The sequence below is a fragment of the Sorex araneus genome, chromosome 2 (assembly GCF_027595985.1).
Source record: "Sorex araneus isolate mSorAra2 chromosome 2, mSorAra2.pri, whole genome shotgun sequence".
NCBI lineage: Eukaryota > Metazoa > Chordata > Mammalia > Eulipotyphla > Soricidae > Sorex > Sorex araneus.
In genome coordinates this window covers 239924044-239937803 of record NC_073303.1, presented here as the reverse complement: position 1 = coordinate 239937803, position 13760 = coordinate 239924044, and the positions used below count along the sequence as shown (strand labels likewise).

The 13760-nt window shown below is 59.4% G+C and overlaps 1 protein-coding gene across 4 annotated transcripts in view; it reads left to right on the top strand.

Annotated features, from left to right (window-relative positions):
- EVI5L (ecotropic viral integration site 5 like) overlaps positions 1-12009 on the top strand; it is a 31579-nt gene extending 19570 nt beyond the window's left edge. For 3 of the 4 annotated variants that reach the window (XM_055125048.1, XM_004614773.2, XM_055125047.1), the window contains exons 11-20: positions 1972-2025; positions 2907-2939; positions 4069-4209; positions 7802-7930; positions 9466-9606; positions 9677-9832; positions 9932-10078; positions 10162-10257; positions 10518-10613; positions 10724-12009. In XM_055125048.1, the coding sequence (XP_054981023.1) occupies positions 1972-2025; positions 2907-2939; positions 4069-4209; positions 7802-7930; positions 9466-9606; positions 9677-9832; positions 9932-10078; positions 10162-10257; positions 10518-10613; positions 10724-10996 (1266 nt within the window). In that variant the 3' untranslated portion in view covers positions 10997-12009. The remainder of the gene's footprint in view (positions 1-1971; positions 2026-2906; positions 2940-4068; positions 4210-7801; positions 7931-9465; positions 9607-9676; positions 9833-9931; positions 10079-10161; positions 10258-10517; positions 10614-10723) is intronic. The other variant, XM_004614774.2, reaches the window with a different exon arrangement.
- Positions 12010-13760: the final 1751 nt, after the last annotated feature.

The following is a 13760-nucleotide window of genomic DNA, read 5'->3' as shown; positions in this document are numbered from 1 at the left end:
CACCCTCTGGCTCATACCCAAGCATGTATGAAGCACCTACTGTGTACAAATGGTGGCAGAAAATGAGAATCCCCCACTTTCCTCCATATGGGTGGACATGAATCCAAAGCTCACCAGGACCTTCCCTCATCTTTTTTGTTTTGTTTTGTTCTGGGCGGGGACCACTCCCTGCAGTGCTCAGGGCTTACTCTTGGCTCTGCACTCAGGGATCACTCTTGGCAGGGCTCAGGGGCCCTATGTGGATCCAACCCGGGTTGGCTGAGTGGAAGAAAAGACCCCTGACCCCTCATCTTCCGGGGCTGTTCCCACGGAGCAGATTCAAATCACAGCTTCTCCTCACCCTTTGGCCTCCCCAGCAGAGCTCAGGGACCACTGGCCAACACCACTGGGCACGCAGGGCTGGACATCGAACCCAGGGCCCCCCTATGCCAAGAACATGTGCCAACCCTCTGAGCCAGCTCCCAGCCTTCTTCGTTGGGAAGAAGGGGTTGGCAAGATAGTACAGCAGGGAGGGCGATCACCTTGCCCAGGATAGTACAGCAGGTCAGTTTTGATCCCCAGCATCCCATACTGAGCACTGCCAGTAACTCCGGAGCACAGAGCCTGGAGTGAGTAACCCTTGAGCATCATCAGGTGTGGCTCCCAAACTAATAATAATAATAATAATCACTGTTGTCCCGTTGTTCATCGATTTACTCGAGCGGGCACCAGTAACATCTCCATCGTGAGACTTGTTGTTACTGTTTTTGGCATATCAAATACGCCACAGGTAGCTTGCCAGGTTCTGCTGTGAGGGCAAGATACTCTCCGAGAGGGGCAGAGGAATCGAACCTGGGTCGGCTGCATGCAAGGCAAACTCCTTACCCGCTGTGCTATCACTCCAGCTCAATAATAATAATAATGATAATAATAATAATAAATAATAGGGGCTGGAGCAATAGCACAGTGGATAGGGCGTTTGCCTTGCACATGGCTGACCCAGGTTCTATTCCCAGCATCCCATATAGTTCCCCAAGCACCGCCCAGGAGTAATTTCTGAGTGCAGAGCCAGGAATAACCCCTGTGCATCGCCAGGTGTGACTCCCCCCCAAAACCAATAATAATAATAATAATAATACCTACTTCATAAATGGGGACTGGAGCCATAGGATAGCAGGGAGGACGCTTGCCTTGCATGCAGCCAACCTGGGTTCCATTCCCAGAACCTTATATGGTCCCCCGAGCACTGCCAGGAGTGAACCCTCAGCCAAGAGCCAGGACTAAGCCCCGAGCACCACTGGGTATGACACAAAACAAAATAGCACATACATAGGGACTAAGAGGTGGAAATGAACCCCTGCTCCAAGGAAGGCGCCTCGTTTGATCCCCAGCACCACCTGGAGCGATGCTCATCCTAGAGCTGGGGGTAGCCCCGCCCCCCTCCCCCCCAAGCACCGGGCATACCGTCTCCCGAACACAGACAAAAACATCAGACTTCCTCCCTGCTTCCCAAAAGGTCCTGAGGAAACCTCCAGGCAGAAACAGCAATGCAAGCAGGAGAGCGTACAGGGGCTAAGGCACGGGCCTTGGCGTGTGGCTGTACCTCGGTTCTAACCTCTGGGATACACGTTCGCCCGAGTAGCCCCTGAGCACCCACCACTACCACCACACACATACACCCCAAAAAACAGCAATCCAAAATTTAGCAGCCGGACCAGAAAGAAAATTCATAGGCTGGAGGGCAGCATTGCACGTGGGAGCCCCTGATTGTACCCCAGCACCACGGAGAGTTACCGCCCCTTCGCCCCCTGCCCCCGCAGCACCGTTAATGGTGGATCATTGGAAGCCGGGGCGGGGGGAGGGGCACGGAGGGGTCTCAGGACCGCAGGTCTGGGAAGTGACAGCTGTGAGGTTGGGGGGGGGGCCCTGAGTGGGTCACAGGCAGGTCGCGGTGTGATAACCACGCCCCTGACTTTCCTTCCCCGTCCGCAGAGGCTGCGCACGGAGAACCGACTGCTGAAACAGCGAATCGAGACCCTGGAGAAGGTGAGGGGCGTGGCCACCGGCTGTGGCACCGCCCCTTCCGGGCCCAGCCTCAGGGGACCCCGCCCATAGCGTGTCAGCTGGCGCAGGTGGCGCCCTTTAAGCGTGGGGGATGTTGGCCCCCCCCCCGCGAGGACGGAGAAATTTTGACTTGGGGGTGGGGATGGAGCTACCCCCTTAATCATACACCTCAACAGTCTATTCGTGCTCCCTGCCCTCCTGGGCCACCTGGCTGGGGGTGGAAGGTAGAGAGGACAGAGTCGGGCTTTCAAGGGGAGGTGGGTAGCGGGGCTGCTCTGCACCCCACCCTGGCATTTTGAAGTCTCACCCTCCCAAAACAAGACAGGTGGACAGGAGGAAGGGGAAGGGGTTTCGCCTCACCCCCAGCTCCCAACTTGTTTATAAGATGCAAGTGGGTTGACCGCGAGCCATAGGGCAGTGGGGAGGGCGCTAGCCTTGCATGCAGGCGCCCCGGGTTCGATCCCTGGCATCCCATAGGGTCCCCCACCCCTCCGAGCACCGCCAGGAGTAATTTCTGAGTGCAGAGTCAGGTGTAGCCCCAGAGCATCACCAGGTGTGGCCCCCAAACAAACAAGATGCAAGTGGAGAAGGGCCCTCCACTTCACCGGGCTGACCCCCAGCCCCCGCCTTCTCCCCTTCGCACACAGACCCCTCTCCAGGACAGAGCTGCTGCTGGCTTTGGTCTTCCTCCAGGGTCCTCTGTCTGGTTCTTGGGGCTCATTCCTCTCTCCCTGCTTCTAGAGATAGTCGCTCGCGTGTCTTAGTGACAAGTGGTTCTTGTCTATCTCTCCCCTTCCCGTCTCCCCCCCGCGTCTTCTGCTCTGCCTCTTCCCCCTGTCGCTCGGACCCCCTCATCTGGGTAGGAGAGCGCGGCCCTGGCTGATAGGTTGATCCAGGTACTGTAGCTTTTCTGCTTCCTCCTCCACGTGCCTCCGTGGTCCCCGCTCACCACAGCCAGTGACCGCCTCTTCCCTGGCCGCTGCCATCCCTGGGATGGGGAGGGCGCTGGGGTGGCAGCCTGGTACCATGCATGTGGCATCTGAGAGACTTCTCAGGGGGGACAGAGTGTGTGTGTGTGTGTGTGTGTGTGTGGTGGAGGGGTGGGGGAAGATAAATGTGTGGGATGTGTCTGGTGTCTGTGTGCAGTTTCCTCTGACCAGGGACACTGGAAGGGGGAACCTGGAGGGCTCAAGAAGGCTGGGGGCACCCCAGACTCTGCTCTGAGCCTCCCCACACGCACACACGCTCACTCCTCCCAGCCCGTCATGCTCCTCTCCACTCCCTCCTCCAAACCTGGCATCTTCCCGCACTGCTTCTGGCTCCTCATCTTGCATGGCATTTTTCTGGAAACTTCTGCTCCACTCCCTGGTGGCTCCGAGCCTGGAATGGGGGCCCTGCTTGGGTGGGTGTGAGGGGATGAGATTGGGAGGAGGGGAGGCCGTTGAAAATCCCACAGTCCATCTCCCCAGCTGGCCTAGGCTGGGGACAACCCCCCACCCCACCCCCGCATCACACACGCACAGAGTCCAGCTTCTGGATAAAGATTTGCTTTCTTCGGGGCTGGAGCAATAGCACAGCGGGTAGGGCGTTTGCCTTGCACACGGCCGACCGGGGTTCGATTCCCAGCATCCCATACGGTCCCCTGAGCACCGCCATGGGTAATTCCTGAGTGCAAAGCCAGGAGTAACCCATCGCCTGGTGTGACCCCCCCCCAAAAAAAAAAAAAGATTTACTTTCTTCACCTCTTCACCTGGACCAGCCAGGGAGAAGCCTGGGGCTTCCCTATACCCCACCCAAGACCACCCAGATCCTGGCAGGAGGGTCCTCCGCCTGCCCTTGGCCACTCCTCCAGCCCAATCCCCGAGGTGGGGGGCGGGGGATGGGAGTCACCCCATCCCAGGCTCTCCTTGCCAAAAGCCTCAATCCCTCTTCCCTCCCTGTCCCGCCTCTGGCCTGGCTGGGTAACCCGAGCTGGGGAATGGGAACCCCAGGGTCATAGGCCACCCCCGTCCTCGCTGTGCTCAGGGGCAAGTGACGCGGGCGCAGGAAGCCGAGGAGAACTACGTCATCAAGCGGGAGCTGGCGGTGGTGCGACAGCAGTGCAGTTCGGCCACCGAGGACCTGCAGAAGGCGCAGAGCACCATCCGGCAGCTGCAGGAGCAGCAGGTAGCGGGGCGGGGAGTGGGGCGGGGCCAGTGGTGACCACGCCCACGGGCGCAGCTGCCTTCCGGGCTGGGAGCCGCCCACTTCAGCCCCCAGACTTGGGATGGGGTGGGCGTGGTCTCCTAGAGCCACGCCCACAGCTGCGCCTTCCTGGCCTGGCAGCCGCCCCTCCAGCCCTGATGCTTCTGGCTTTTGAGCCCACACCTGTGGCGGGAAGCGAGGTGCATCCAGGGCCTGGTGCACATACCCGAGCCGCGAGCAGCCCTCCAAGGCGGGGCGGGGCGGGGCGGGGTCGGGAAGGGGATTCTGCTCTTCCCTTCGCGGCCCTGGGAATCGGATAGTCAAAAGGCCACGGTGCACTGCGTCTTCCTCAAGATCACAAGGGCTCTTGGGCTCCCCTGGGTCCAGTCTTGCCACACAGGCTCTAGTACAGAGGACCAGAAAGAGAGGGCTCCCTTCTCCAGTGCCCAGGCCTGGGCCCAGTTGATCTGAGTCGTCCGAATGGGGACGTGAAAGAGCCGCCCACATATGTTGTGGAGTCAAAACCTCTAGATCCAGCGCCAGTAGGGCGCTTGTCTTGCACCTGGCCAACCCAGGTTCCATCCCCAGCATCTCATAGGGTTGCCCGGAGCGCACCAGGAATGATTCCTGAGTGCAGAGCAAGGAGTAACTCGAGGGGCTGGAGTGATAGCACAGCGGGTAGGGCGTTTGCCTTGCACGCGACCGACCCAGGTTTGATTCCCAGCATCCCATATGGTCCCCCGAGTAATTCCTGAGTGCATCGCCGGGTGTGACCCAAAAAGAAAAAAAAAAAGTAACTCTTGAGCATTACCTGGTGTGCTCCCGCCAAAAGACAAAACCAAACCTCTAGATCCAATGGTGGGAGAGACCCAGATACAGAGTCCCCTTATCTGATGAACCCACAACAGCTGCAGCCCCAAAGCCCCGCCCCATACTCCACCTTGAGCTCAAGGCCCCGCCCACCCCCTGCTATCCTGGGCTGAGGGTAGGCTCCACTATAAAGTGGTAGAGTGGGGCTGGAGCAATAGCACAGCGGGAAGGGCGTTTGCCTTCCATGCGGCCAACCCAGGTTCAATTCCCAGCATCCCATACGGTCCCCCAAGCACCGCCAGGAGTAATTCCTGACTGCAGAGCCAGGAGTAACCCCTGTGTATCGCCAGGAGTGGTTGAGCATGCATGAGGCCCTGAATTCTATCTCTGATACTGGGTAGGGGGTCATCTGTGGGTGCTAAATACTTAAGGCACTTGCCTTGCATGTAGCCAACCTCGTTTCAATCCTCAGCATGCCATAGGGTCTCCTGAACCCTGCCAGGAGTGAGCCCTGAGCACTATCAGTTGTCACACATACAAGAAAAATCATCTGTGGCCTAGAGACTTGACCCGAGGTTGTGGCTGGGTACTTGGGGTTCACTCTGCTCCCAAGAACAGGAACAGGGAGTTCGAGCTTTACCTTCCTCCTCCAGGTGTACCTCCCCCTACCCCAGAGCTCCAGCCTACACAGTGCTGGCACAACCTTATTTTATTTATTTTAATTTGGGGAGTATTTTTAGGGTGACGTCCGGTGGTGCTCAGGGCTTTCTTGTGACTCTGCACTGAGAGATTCAGGGGACTCGGGGGACCTGGCAGACTCGGGGGACCAGGTGGAGTGCCAAGTCAGCTGCATGCAAAGCAAATGCCCTCCCCACAGTCCTATCAATCCGACCCTGACATCACCTTTTTTTGTTTGTTTATTTGGTCATATCCAGCAATGTTCAGGGGTTACTCCTGGTTCTACACTCAGGACTTACTCCTGGAGGTGTTCGGGGAACCCTATGGGATGCTGGGGATCGAACCCCAGTCAGTCGCCTGCAAGGCAAATGCCTACTGTACTGTTTGCTCTGGCCCCTGACACCACCTTTTGAGGGAGAAGTGAAGGCCAGACCCGTCCATAGAGAGCAGAGAGGTGAGGCAGGGAGATCCTGCAGGCGTGGGAGGAAGGATGGCAGAGGGGGTGCCTGGGGCACTATTTCCTTAGGAAGCCCTTAGGGGAGGTGCCCATGCAGGATGCAGAACCCATGAGGGCCCAGAGCCTGCTTCGTGGGATCTCAGGGGCCCATAGTGGCTCAGGGTAGCTGGCAGGTCTGGGAAGGAGCCCAGCAAAGGAGGCCCCCTCTGGGGGAGCAGGGGAGGACCCACGTTGCCGAGGCAGTCTCCCAGACAACTGCCATTAGGAGAAAAGATGGGGAACCCACCGGGCTGCTGTAGTCTCCCTCAGTCACTCTGATCTTCATGACTGAACCCCAGCTGCACCCAGGGCCCCCACTGGAAATTTCTGGGCGCTGAGCCTGAAAGTAAGTCCAGGGGCTGGAGCGATAGGACAGCAGGGAGGTCGTTGGCCTTGCATACGGCCAACCCAGGTTCTATCCCCGGCATCTCCTAAGGTCCCCCAAGCACCACCAGGGGTGATCCCTGAACAGAGAGCCACAAGTAAGCCCAGAACACTGTCAGCTGTGCAGGTGTGGCCCAACACACACACACACACACACCCTCAAAAAAAAAAAAAAAACCTACGCCCAGAAAACTCTTTCCCATCCCTTTCTGAGGTTTGGAGGTCTAATGGCATAGCACTGACCTTGCAGGTACGAGAAAGAAAAGCGCCACCCGCACCCTTCCTGCTTTGAAAGGGAAGTGAGTGGGTGATGGTAGAATGGTAGACAGGAAGCCAGATGCCCTCCTTCACCGCCATTCTTGCAACCCTCCACAGCCCTTTGGAGGGTCTCCTTGGGCCGGATCCGCAGGCTCTGTGCAGGCTCTGCATGTAGGCAGCCCGGGTTCCAGCCCCAGCACCTCATCTTCACCTGAGCACCAAACTAGGAGTAGCTATAGCAATGCTAGTTGTGACCCCAAACTAACAAACAAACAAAAATTCAGAAGGCTCCCTCTGTGTAGCTTTCCCAGGAATAAGGTAAAAATACAGAGCCAGAGTGAGAGTACAGTGGGGTGGGTGCTTGTCTTGCACAAGACCAGCCTGGATTCCTTCCCCACACCCCATAGGGTCCCCTGAGCTCTGCCAGAAGTGACGCCTGAGTGCAGAGCCAGGAGTCAGCCCTAATCACAGTGGCAGGGAAATTAAAAAAAAAAAGTTCGAGACAGGGCAGCAGTACAGCGGGGAGGGTATTTGCCTTGTCCATGGTGAACCAAGGTTTGATCCCCAATATCCCATATGGTCCCCTAAGCACCACCAGGAGTAATTCCTGAGTGCAGAGCCAGGTGTAACCCCTAAGCATTGCTGGGTGTGACCCAAAAACACACACAAAAAAAGTTGCCACCCAAGCAAGTATCTGGATCCCCGAGCCAGAGCACCAGCCCCCTCAGAAAGGAAATGTAACTGACCCCAGCCCCCAGGACAGAGGCAGAGGAAGGGATGGGTGACTTTTCACCTCCCTCCCTGCAGCCTGAGCCCTCCTGCTACAGCCCCACTGTGTAAGGGGGGGCTTTTCGAGGGGACCCCACTTCCCAATCTGCACTCCTGGTGCTGGCAGGGAGCACCTGCCCTGCCAAAGCCGGTGCCACAGCAGCCCGTGCCCACCCCCAGGAGAACCCGCGGCTCACGGAGGACTTTGTGACCCATCTGGAGACTGAGCTGGAGCAGTCACGGCTGCGAGAGGCCGAGACGCTGGGCGCCCTGCGCGAGCTGCAGGACAAGGTGCTGGACATGGAGAAGGTACGCAGGGGCCCCCGCCACCACCTCCACTGTCACTGTACTAGGAGCCAGGCACAAGGGACACTGGGTCAGGGGAGGCCAATGCTTATTCACAAAGAGACGCATTTACAAATACGCTACACAAATGTACACAGAAATACACGCTCACACAATACAAACGCACACATCACATATATGCACATGCCTGTAAACACTTGTATACACATGCCACACATACATGCACATAAGTATGTGTTCATATATGTGACATGTGTACACATGTGTGCCTGCATGCAAGCACTTGTGCATATATACACATGTATGCCTGCACATCCATATACACACGTGCACATACACACACAAGCATATGTGTGCATAAAAATATATCCAGGGAACCAGAGTGATGGTACAGTGGGGAGGCATTTGCCTTGTATGCGCTTGATCCCGGTTTAATCCCAGCATCCCATAGGGTCCCTGAGTACTGCCAGGAGGGATTCTAAAATGCAGAACCAGGAGTAATCCCTGAGAATCGCCAGGTGTGGCCCCAAAACAACAATGAAGATACCACATGGAGTCATAAATATATGCACATATACACAGCGCTCACATGCATGCATATGTGCACATATACACAATGCTCACACACATGCAACATGCATATACATGCAGATAAGCGTATTATGTACATACATGCATGTAGCCATATATACATGTGCATGCTCATTTACATACATGCATATGTGCACATAAACATGTGCACACACACCAGGGCATACCCCCTATGTCATGTCACATGTGATGTCAGGGCACAGTACCACAACTGTTAAGGCTTTTGTGAGTTCCCTAAGCATCCCCTGCCCCTGCCCCCCGCCATTACATGTCCCCTAGCCCACTGGGTTCCAAGCCTGTTGAGGGACCCTGATGAAGGCAAAGAAGCCCCCCACCCAACCCCCACACTCCCCACCCCGCAAGGCCACCCAGCGGCCAGGAGGAAGGAGGCTCCTCCAGTAGGGTGCAGCAGGCACTGGGTGGGAGCAGTGGTCTAACCCCTTCCCCAGCCTATTCCCTTGGGGTGCCCCCCACAAGTGTCTCTGCTACAGCTAAGCTTCCAGCCCCCCCTCCACATCAGGAGGACACGCGTCCCCAGGATACCAGGACAAAGCCTGTTTCTGGGGTGAGGGGCTTCCCTGGGATGAAGGGCCGCATCCCTGGCCTGGTCATGGGCAGGAGCAGCCAGCAGAAGTCCTCAGCTTTTCAAGAGGGCAGCACCTGGCCTGCTGCGCCTTCCGGTAACATTTACGGAGCCCCGCTCTTCTCCGCGGAGTTAGGGGGCTGCCCCAGGACAGAGGCACCAGGACGACCTCTCAAGGGAGCGTATCAGTGTGTGTGTGGGGGGGAGAGTATTCACTATGCGCCTGCCCCGCAGTCCGCTCCCCCTTCCAGAGGTGTCTAGGGTGAGACTAGAGAAACTCGGGACCCTGGAAAAGAGCAGGACGGGCCACGCGGCCGTCCCTGCTGCCCGGGCCTCTGCCCACTTCTCGCCCGCTTCGCTGCAGAGGAACAGCGCGCTGCCCGATGAGAACAACGTGGCGCAGCTGCAGGAAGAACTGAAGGCCCTCAAGGTGCGGGAGGGCGAGGCGGTGGCTTCCGCGCGGGAGCTGAAACGCCAGCTGCAGGAGCTCTCCGACACCTGGCAGGTGAGGGCCCGGCGCGAGGGCTGGCCCGGGCGGCAGGGCTCGCGGGCTGAGCGCGCACCTCGGCCCGCAGGCGCACCTGTCCCGCGGCGGCCGCTGGAAGGAGTCCCCGCGGAAGCTCGTGGTGGGCGAGCTGCAGGACGAGCTGATGAGCGTGCGTCTGCGCGAGGCCCAGGCCCTGGCCGACGGCCGCGAGCTGCGGCAGCGCGTGGTGGAGCTCGAGACGCAGGTGCGGCCCGCGTGAGGCGCCCGTGCACGCAGGCTGGGGGGCCGGAGCACCCCCACCCCGGGGGACGGGAGGGCTTAAGGCCTCAATCTCCGCCCGCAGGACAACATCCACCGCAACCTGCTCAACCGCGTGGAAGCGGAGCGCGCGGCGCTGCAGGAGAAGTTGCAGTACCTGGCGGCGCAGAACAAGGGCCTGCAGACGCAGCTCAGCGAGAGCCGCCGCAAGCAGGCCGAGGCCGAGTGCAAGGTCCGCTCCCCGTCCACGCCCACCCAACCCCCACAGCCTCGGCCGCGCCCCATGACCCGCCCTCTCTGCCCCGCGCCCCACAGAGCAAAGAGGAGGTGATGGCCGTACGGCTGCGGGAGGCGGACAGCATGGCGGCGGTGGCCGAGATGCGTCAGCGCATCGCGGAGCTGGAGATCCAGGTGAGGGGCAGGGCCGGGCGGGGCGGGGTCTTATGAGAGGCGGGGCCTATGTCAGACGGGGTGGAGCCAAGGCTGGGTTGGGGCCAGGCCCTGGGAGAGGCGGGGCCCCGAGGGTGAAAGGGGCGTGGTATGATTTTGAGGCGGCGCCTGGGTAGGTTCGGGGCGGGGTCAGGCCCTAGGGCGGGGCCTGGGTTGGACAGGGGCTGGGAGGGGTGAGACCCTTGGGCACCAGCCCCGTGGTGACCAGGCGGGTCCCGCAGAGGGAGGAGGGCCGCATCCAGGGCCAGCTGAACCACTCGGACTCGTCGCAGTACATCCGCGAGCTCAAGGACCAGATCGAGGAGCTGAAGGCCGAGGTGAGCGCGGGGGGCGGCGCCTGCGGGGCTCGGGCTCGGGGAGGCGCGGTGGGGTGTGCGTGCGGCTCCCTCCCCGCCTCGCTCCAGCGCCGCCTCCCCGCCCGCCCCAGGTGCGGCTGCTGAAGGGCCCGCCGACCTTCGAGGACCCGCTGGCCTTCGACGGGCTGGGCCTGGCGCGCCACCTGGACGAGGACTCGTTGCCGTCGTCGGACGAGGAGCTGCTGGGCGTGGGCGCGGCGCTGCAGGGCGCCCTGTACCCGCTGTCCCCCCGCGACGCTCGCTTCTTCCGCCGCCTCGAGCGGCCGCCCAAGGACAGCGAGGGCAGCTCGGACAGCGACGCCGACGAGCTGGCCGCGCCCTACAGCCAGGGCCTGGACAACTGAGGCCGTGCCCGGAGGAGCCAGGGCCGGGGGCGCCGCGGGGCTCGGCGCGTACCCCACTTCTGGAACTCCCCGCCCACACCCCGCCCCCAGCGCAGCTGGACGCCTAGGGGAGGGCCGGGCTGGGCCTGCCTGCCTGCCTGCAGTGTTTACCTGTCCTGGACCGGGCCTGGACCACTGGCCCAGGGGGACAACAAGGAGGACAGGAAGCTAGCCAAGACCGGGGGGTCAGCGGCCTGCCCCGCGCAGTTCTTCCGGACAAGTGTGCCCTGCTGGGAAGGGTCAGGGCTGGAGGAGGCCCGAGAACGGAAGGGTCCATCGGGCCCGGCCTCTGGCAGCCGCAGCTGCTGCTGGGGTGGGGGGGGGACAGCCTGGTGTGGGCAGCATGGCCCCTGCCATCAAAACCAAAGTCCTCACATCTGTGCAGCATCAGCTGAGGGGACTCCAGGCTCTGCCCTGGGGGCTGAGGGCAGAACGGCTGCCAGGAAGTGGACATTCTTCCTCCCCACCTTTCCTCCTGTGTGACACTCCCATTTTGCCGCCTTGGCAGTGATGAGGGGTTCAAGCCTCCTGGGGGGGGAACCCAGGGGGGTGTTGTCCCCCAGCCTCCACTTTCCTTCTTTACTGTGGCCCCAGCCCCCTAATGGGGGGCCGTGGTCTCTGCCTAGTGACAAGTGAGACCAGTGCCAAAGTCCAACAGTGTCCCCCCCTTACCCCCCCGAGGGCCTCAACCACCCTCGCGGTGGAGTCTCTCGGTGCTCCCAGAACCCCCAAAAGCAGCAGCAGTAGCGTCACATGCAATCTCCCCGGCGCTTCCTGGGGTGGGGATCCACGCTCTGATACACACTCCCACTTCCTGGTTGTCCCCTCCTCAGTGTTACAGAGACCGGGGACCAGGGTGGGTGACGGCGGGGCGCGCCCACACTGCCCATCACCATTTTTTGCACACTGCCTGTTCACTCCCCACACGTCGCCCAGGCGGGAAGAACGGAAAAATAAAATGTATTGACACTGTCCTGGGTTGCCCAGTGCCCCCAGTCCTGGGGTGGGGTGGTGGTGGCAAGGCACAGCCAGCAGCCAGGGTCCCCACCCACCCATGACACACATGTGCATGTTGCCCCACCAAGTCACTCAGAGCATGGGGCACATAGTAGGCCCCAAGTGTGTCCCCCTAACCCCATGTCCCAGCATGAAGCATTTGGGATTCTCCCTCCCAGGCCCATGAGAATCCCTTGACATTTAAGAGAATTGGGGGTAGCATTTAGAGCGGGGACTAAAGATGCTGAGAGGAGAGACTGTCACTGTCGATTTTGTTCGAGCGGACACCAGTAACGTCTCTCATTGAAAGACTTATTGTTACTGTAGAGAAAACAAAAAAAATACTTGCTGGGGCCAGAGCTATAGGACTGCGGGGAGGGCTCCTGCCTTGCATGTAGTCGACCCTGCCAGTGTTACCTGGTTACCCGTGGTTACCAGTGGTTACCTGCCAAGCACCACTGAGGTGACCCCAAAACAAAAATATTTGCTGGGGCTGGAACAACAGTGCAGTGATTAAGTGCTTGACGCAGCTCAGCCCACAATTTGGTCCTTTATGCCACATAGGACCCCCTTTTTTTTCCTTTTTGGGTCACACCCAGCGATGCACAGGGGTTACTCCTGGCTCTGCACTCAGGAATTATACCTGGCGGTGCTCGGGGGACTATAAGGGATGCTGGGAATTGAACCCAGGTTGGCCTTGTGCAAGGCAAACGCCCTGCCCGCTGTGCTATCACTCCAGACCCCGCCGCCTTGAACCCGCGCAGGAGTAATTGGTGAGCACAAAGACAAAAGCGCATCCAGCAGCGGCCCAAATCCCCCCTCCCTCCTCAATAAAAGAGAGAACGCTTGCCAGGAGTAAAGCCCTGAGCAGAAGCAGAACAAGCAAGATGTCCCCTGGCTCAAAGAGAGTACAGAGATTGAGACACTTGCCTTGCATGTGGTTCTGCAGGGCAACTACGACCAGGTTCCCATCTCCAGGCCCCACCAAGAGTCACTCCTGAACACTCCTAGGTGTAGCCCCCTGGGCCCTCAAAAAGGACACCTCCACTCCATCTGGTTCCCAGGCACGGAGGTGTCTCTTTGGGACAGAGTTGATTTCTCCCCAGACTCTAGGCCAGGAGGGGGCCCCATTCAAAGATATGTGCTAGGACCCCAGTCAGAGGAAGCAGGTGGGCGGACACAGGTCCTCCAAGAAGCCCTGCGGAGTGCAGTTCCCTCCTGGCTGTCCTTGTCACTGCATGAAGCAGCAGCTCAAAGGCAGAAAAGGGCTTATGGTGTGGGAGTGGGGGACATCTCCCATATGCATACTTGGGAAAATGCAAGACCCAAGCCAGAGCACTATTGAGGGGCTCCAGGAACAAGGTGACTGCAAGAGGTGGCAGGGGGGCAACGGGAAAGATAGTCCAGCAGGGAGAATACTCGCTTCACACACAACTGACCTGGATTTGATCCTCACCGTCCCATGGGATCCCCCAAGTGCCAGTCAGAGTAATTCCTGAGTGCAGAGACAGGAGTAAGCCCTAAGCACCGCTGGGTTGTGCCAAAATTAAAAAATAAGTGGGTGATGATAAGCAAGGTCTTCGGGTTCAAAGAGACAAGGAGAGAGCATCATGGGATGCAGGCAAGGACTGGCTAGAGGGGCTTGGGGAGGACATCAGTCAAACTGGGGACCAGTGATATTCGTGGGAGACACGAGGAGGAAGAAGACTTCTGGGTCTTCCGAAGAGCT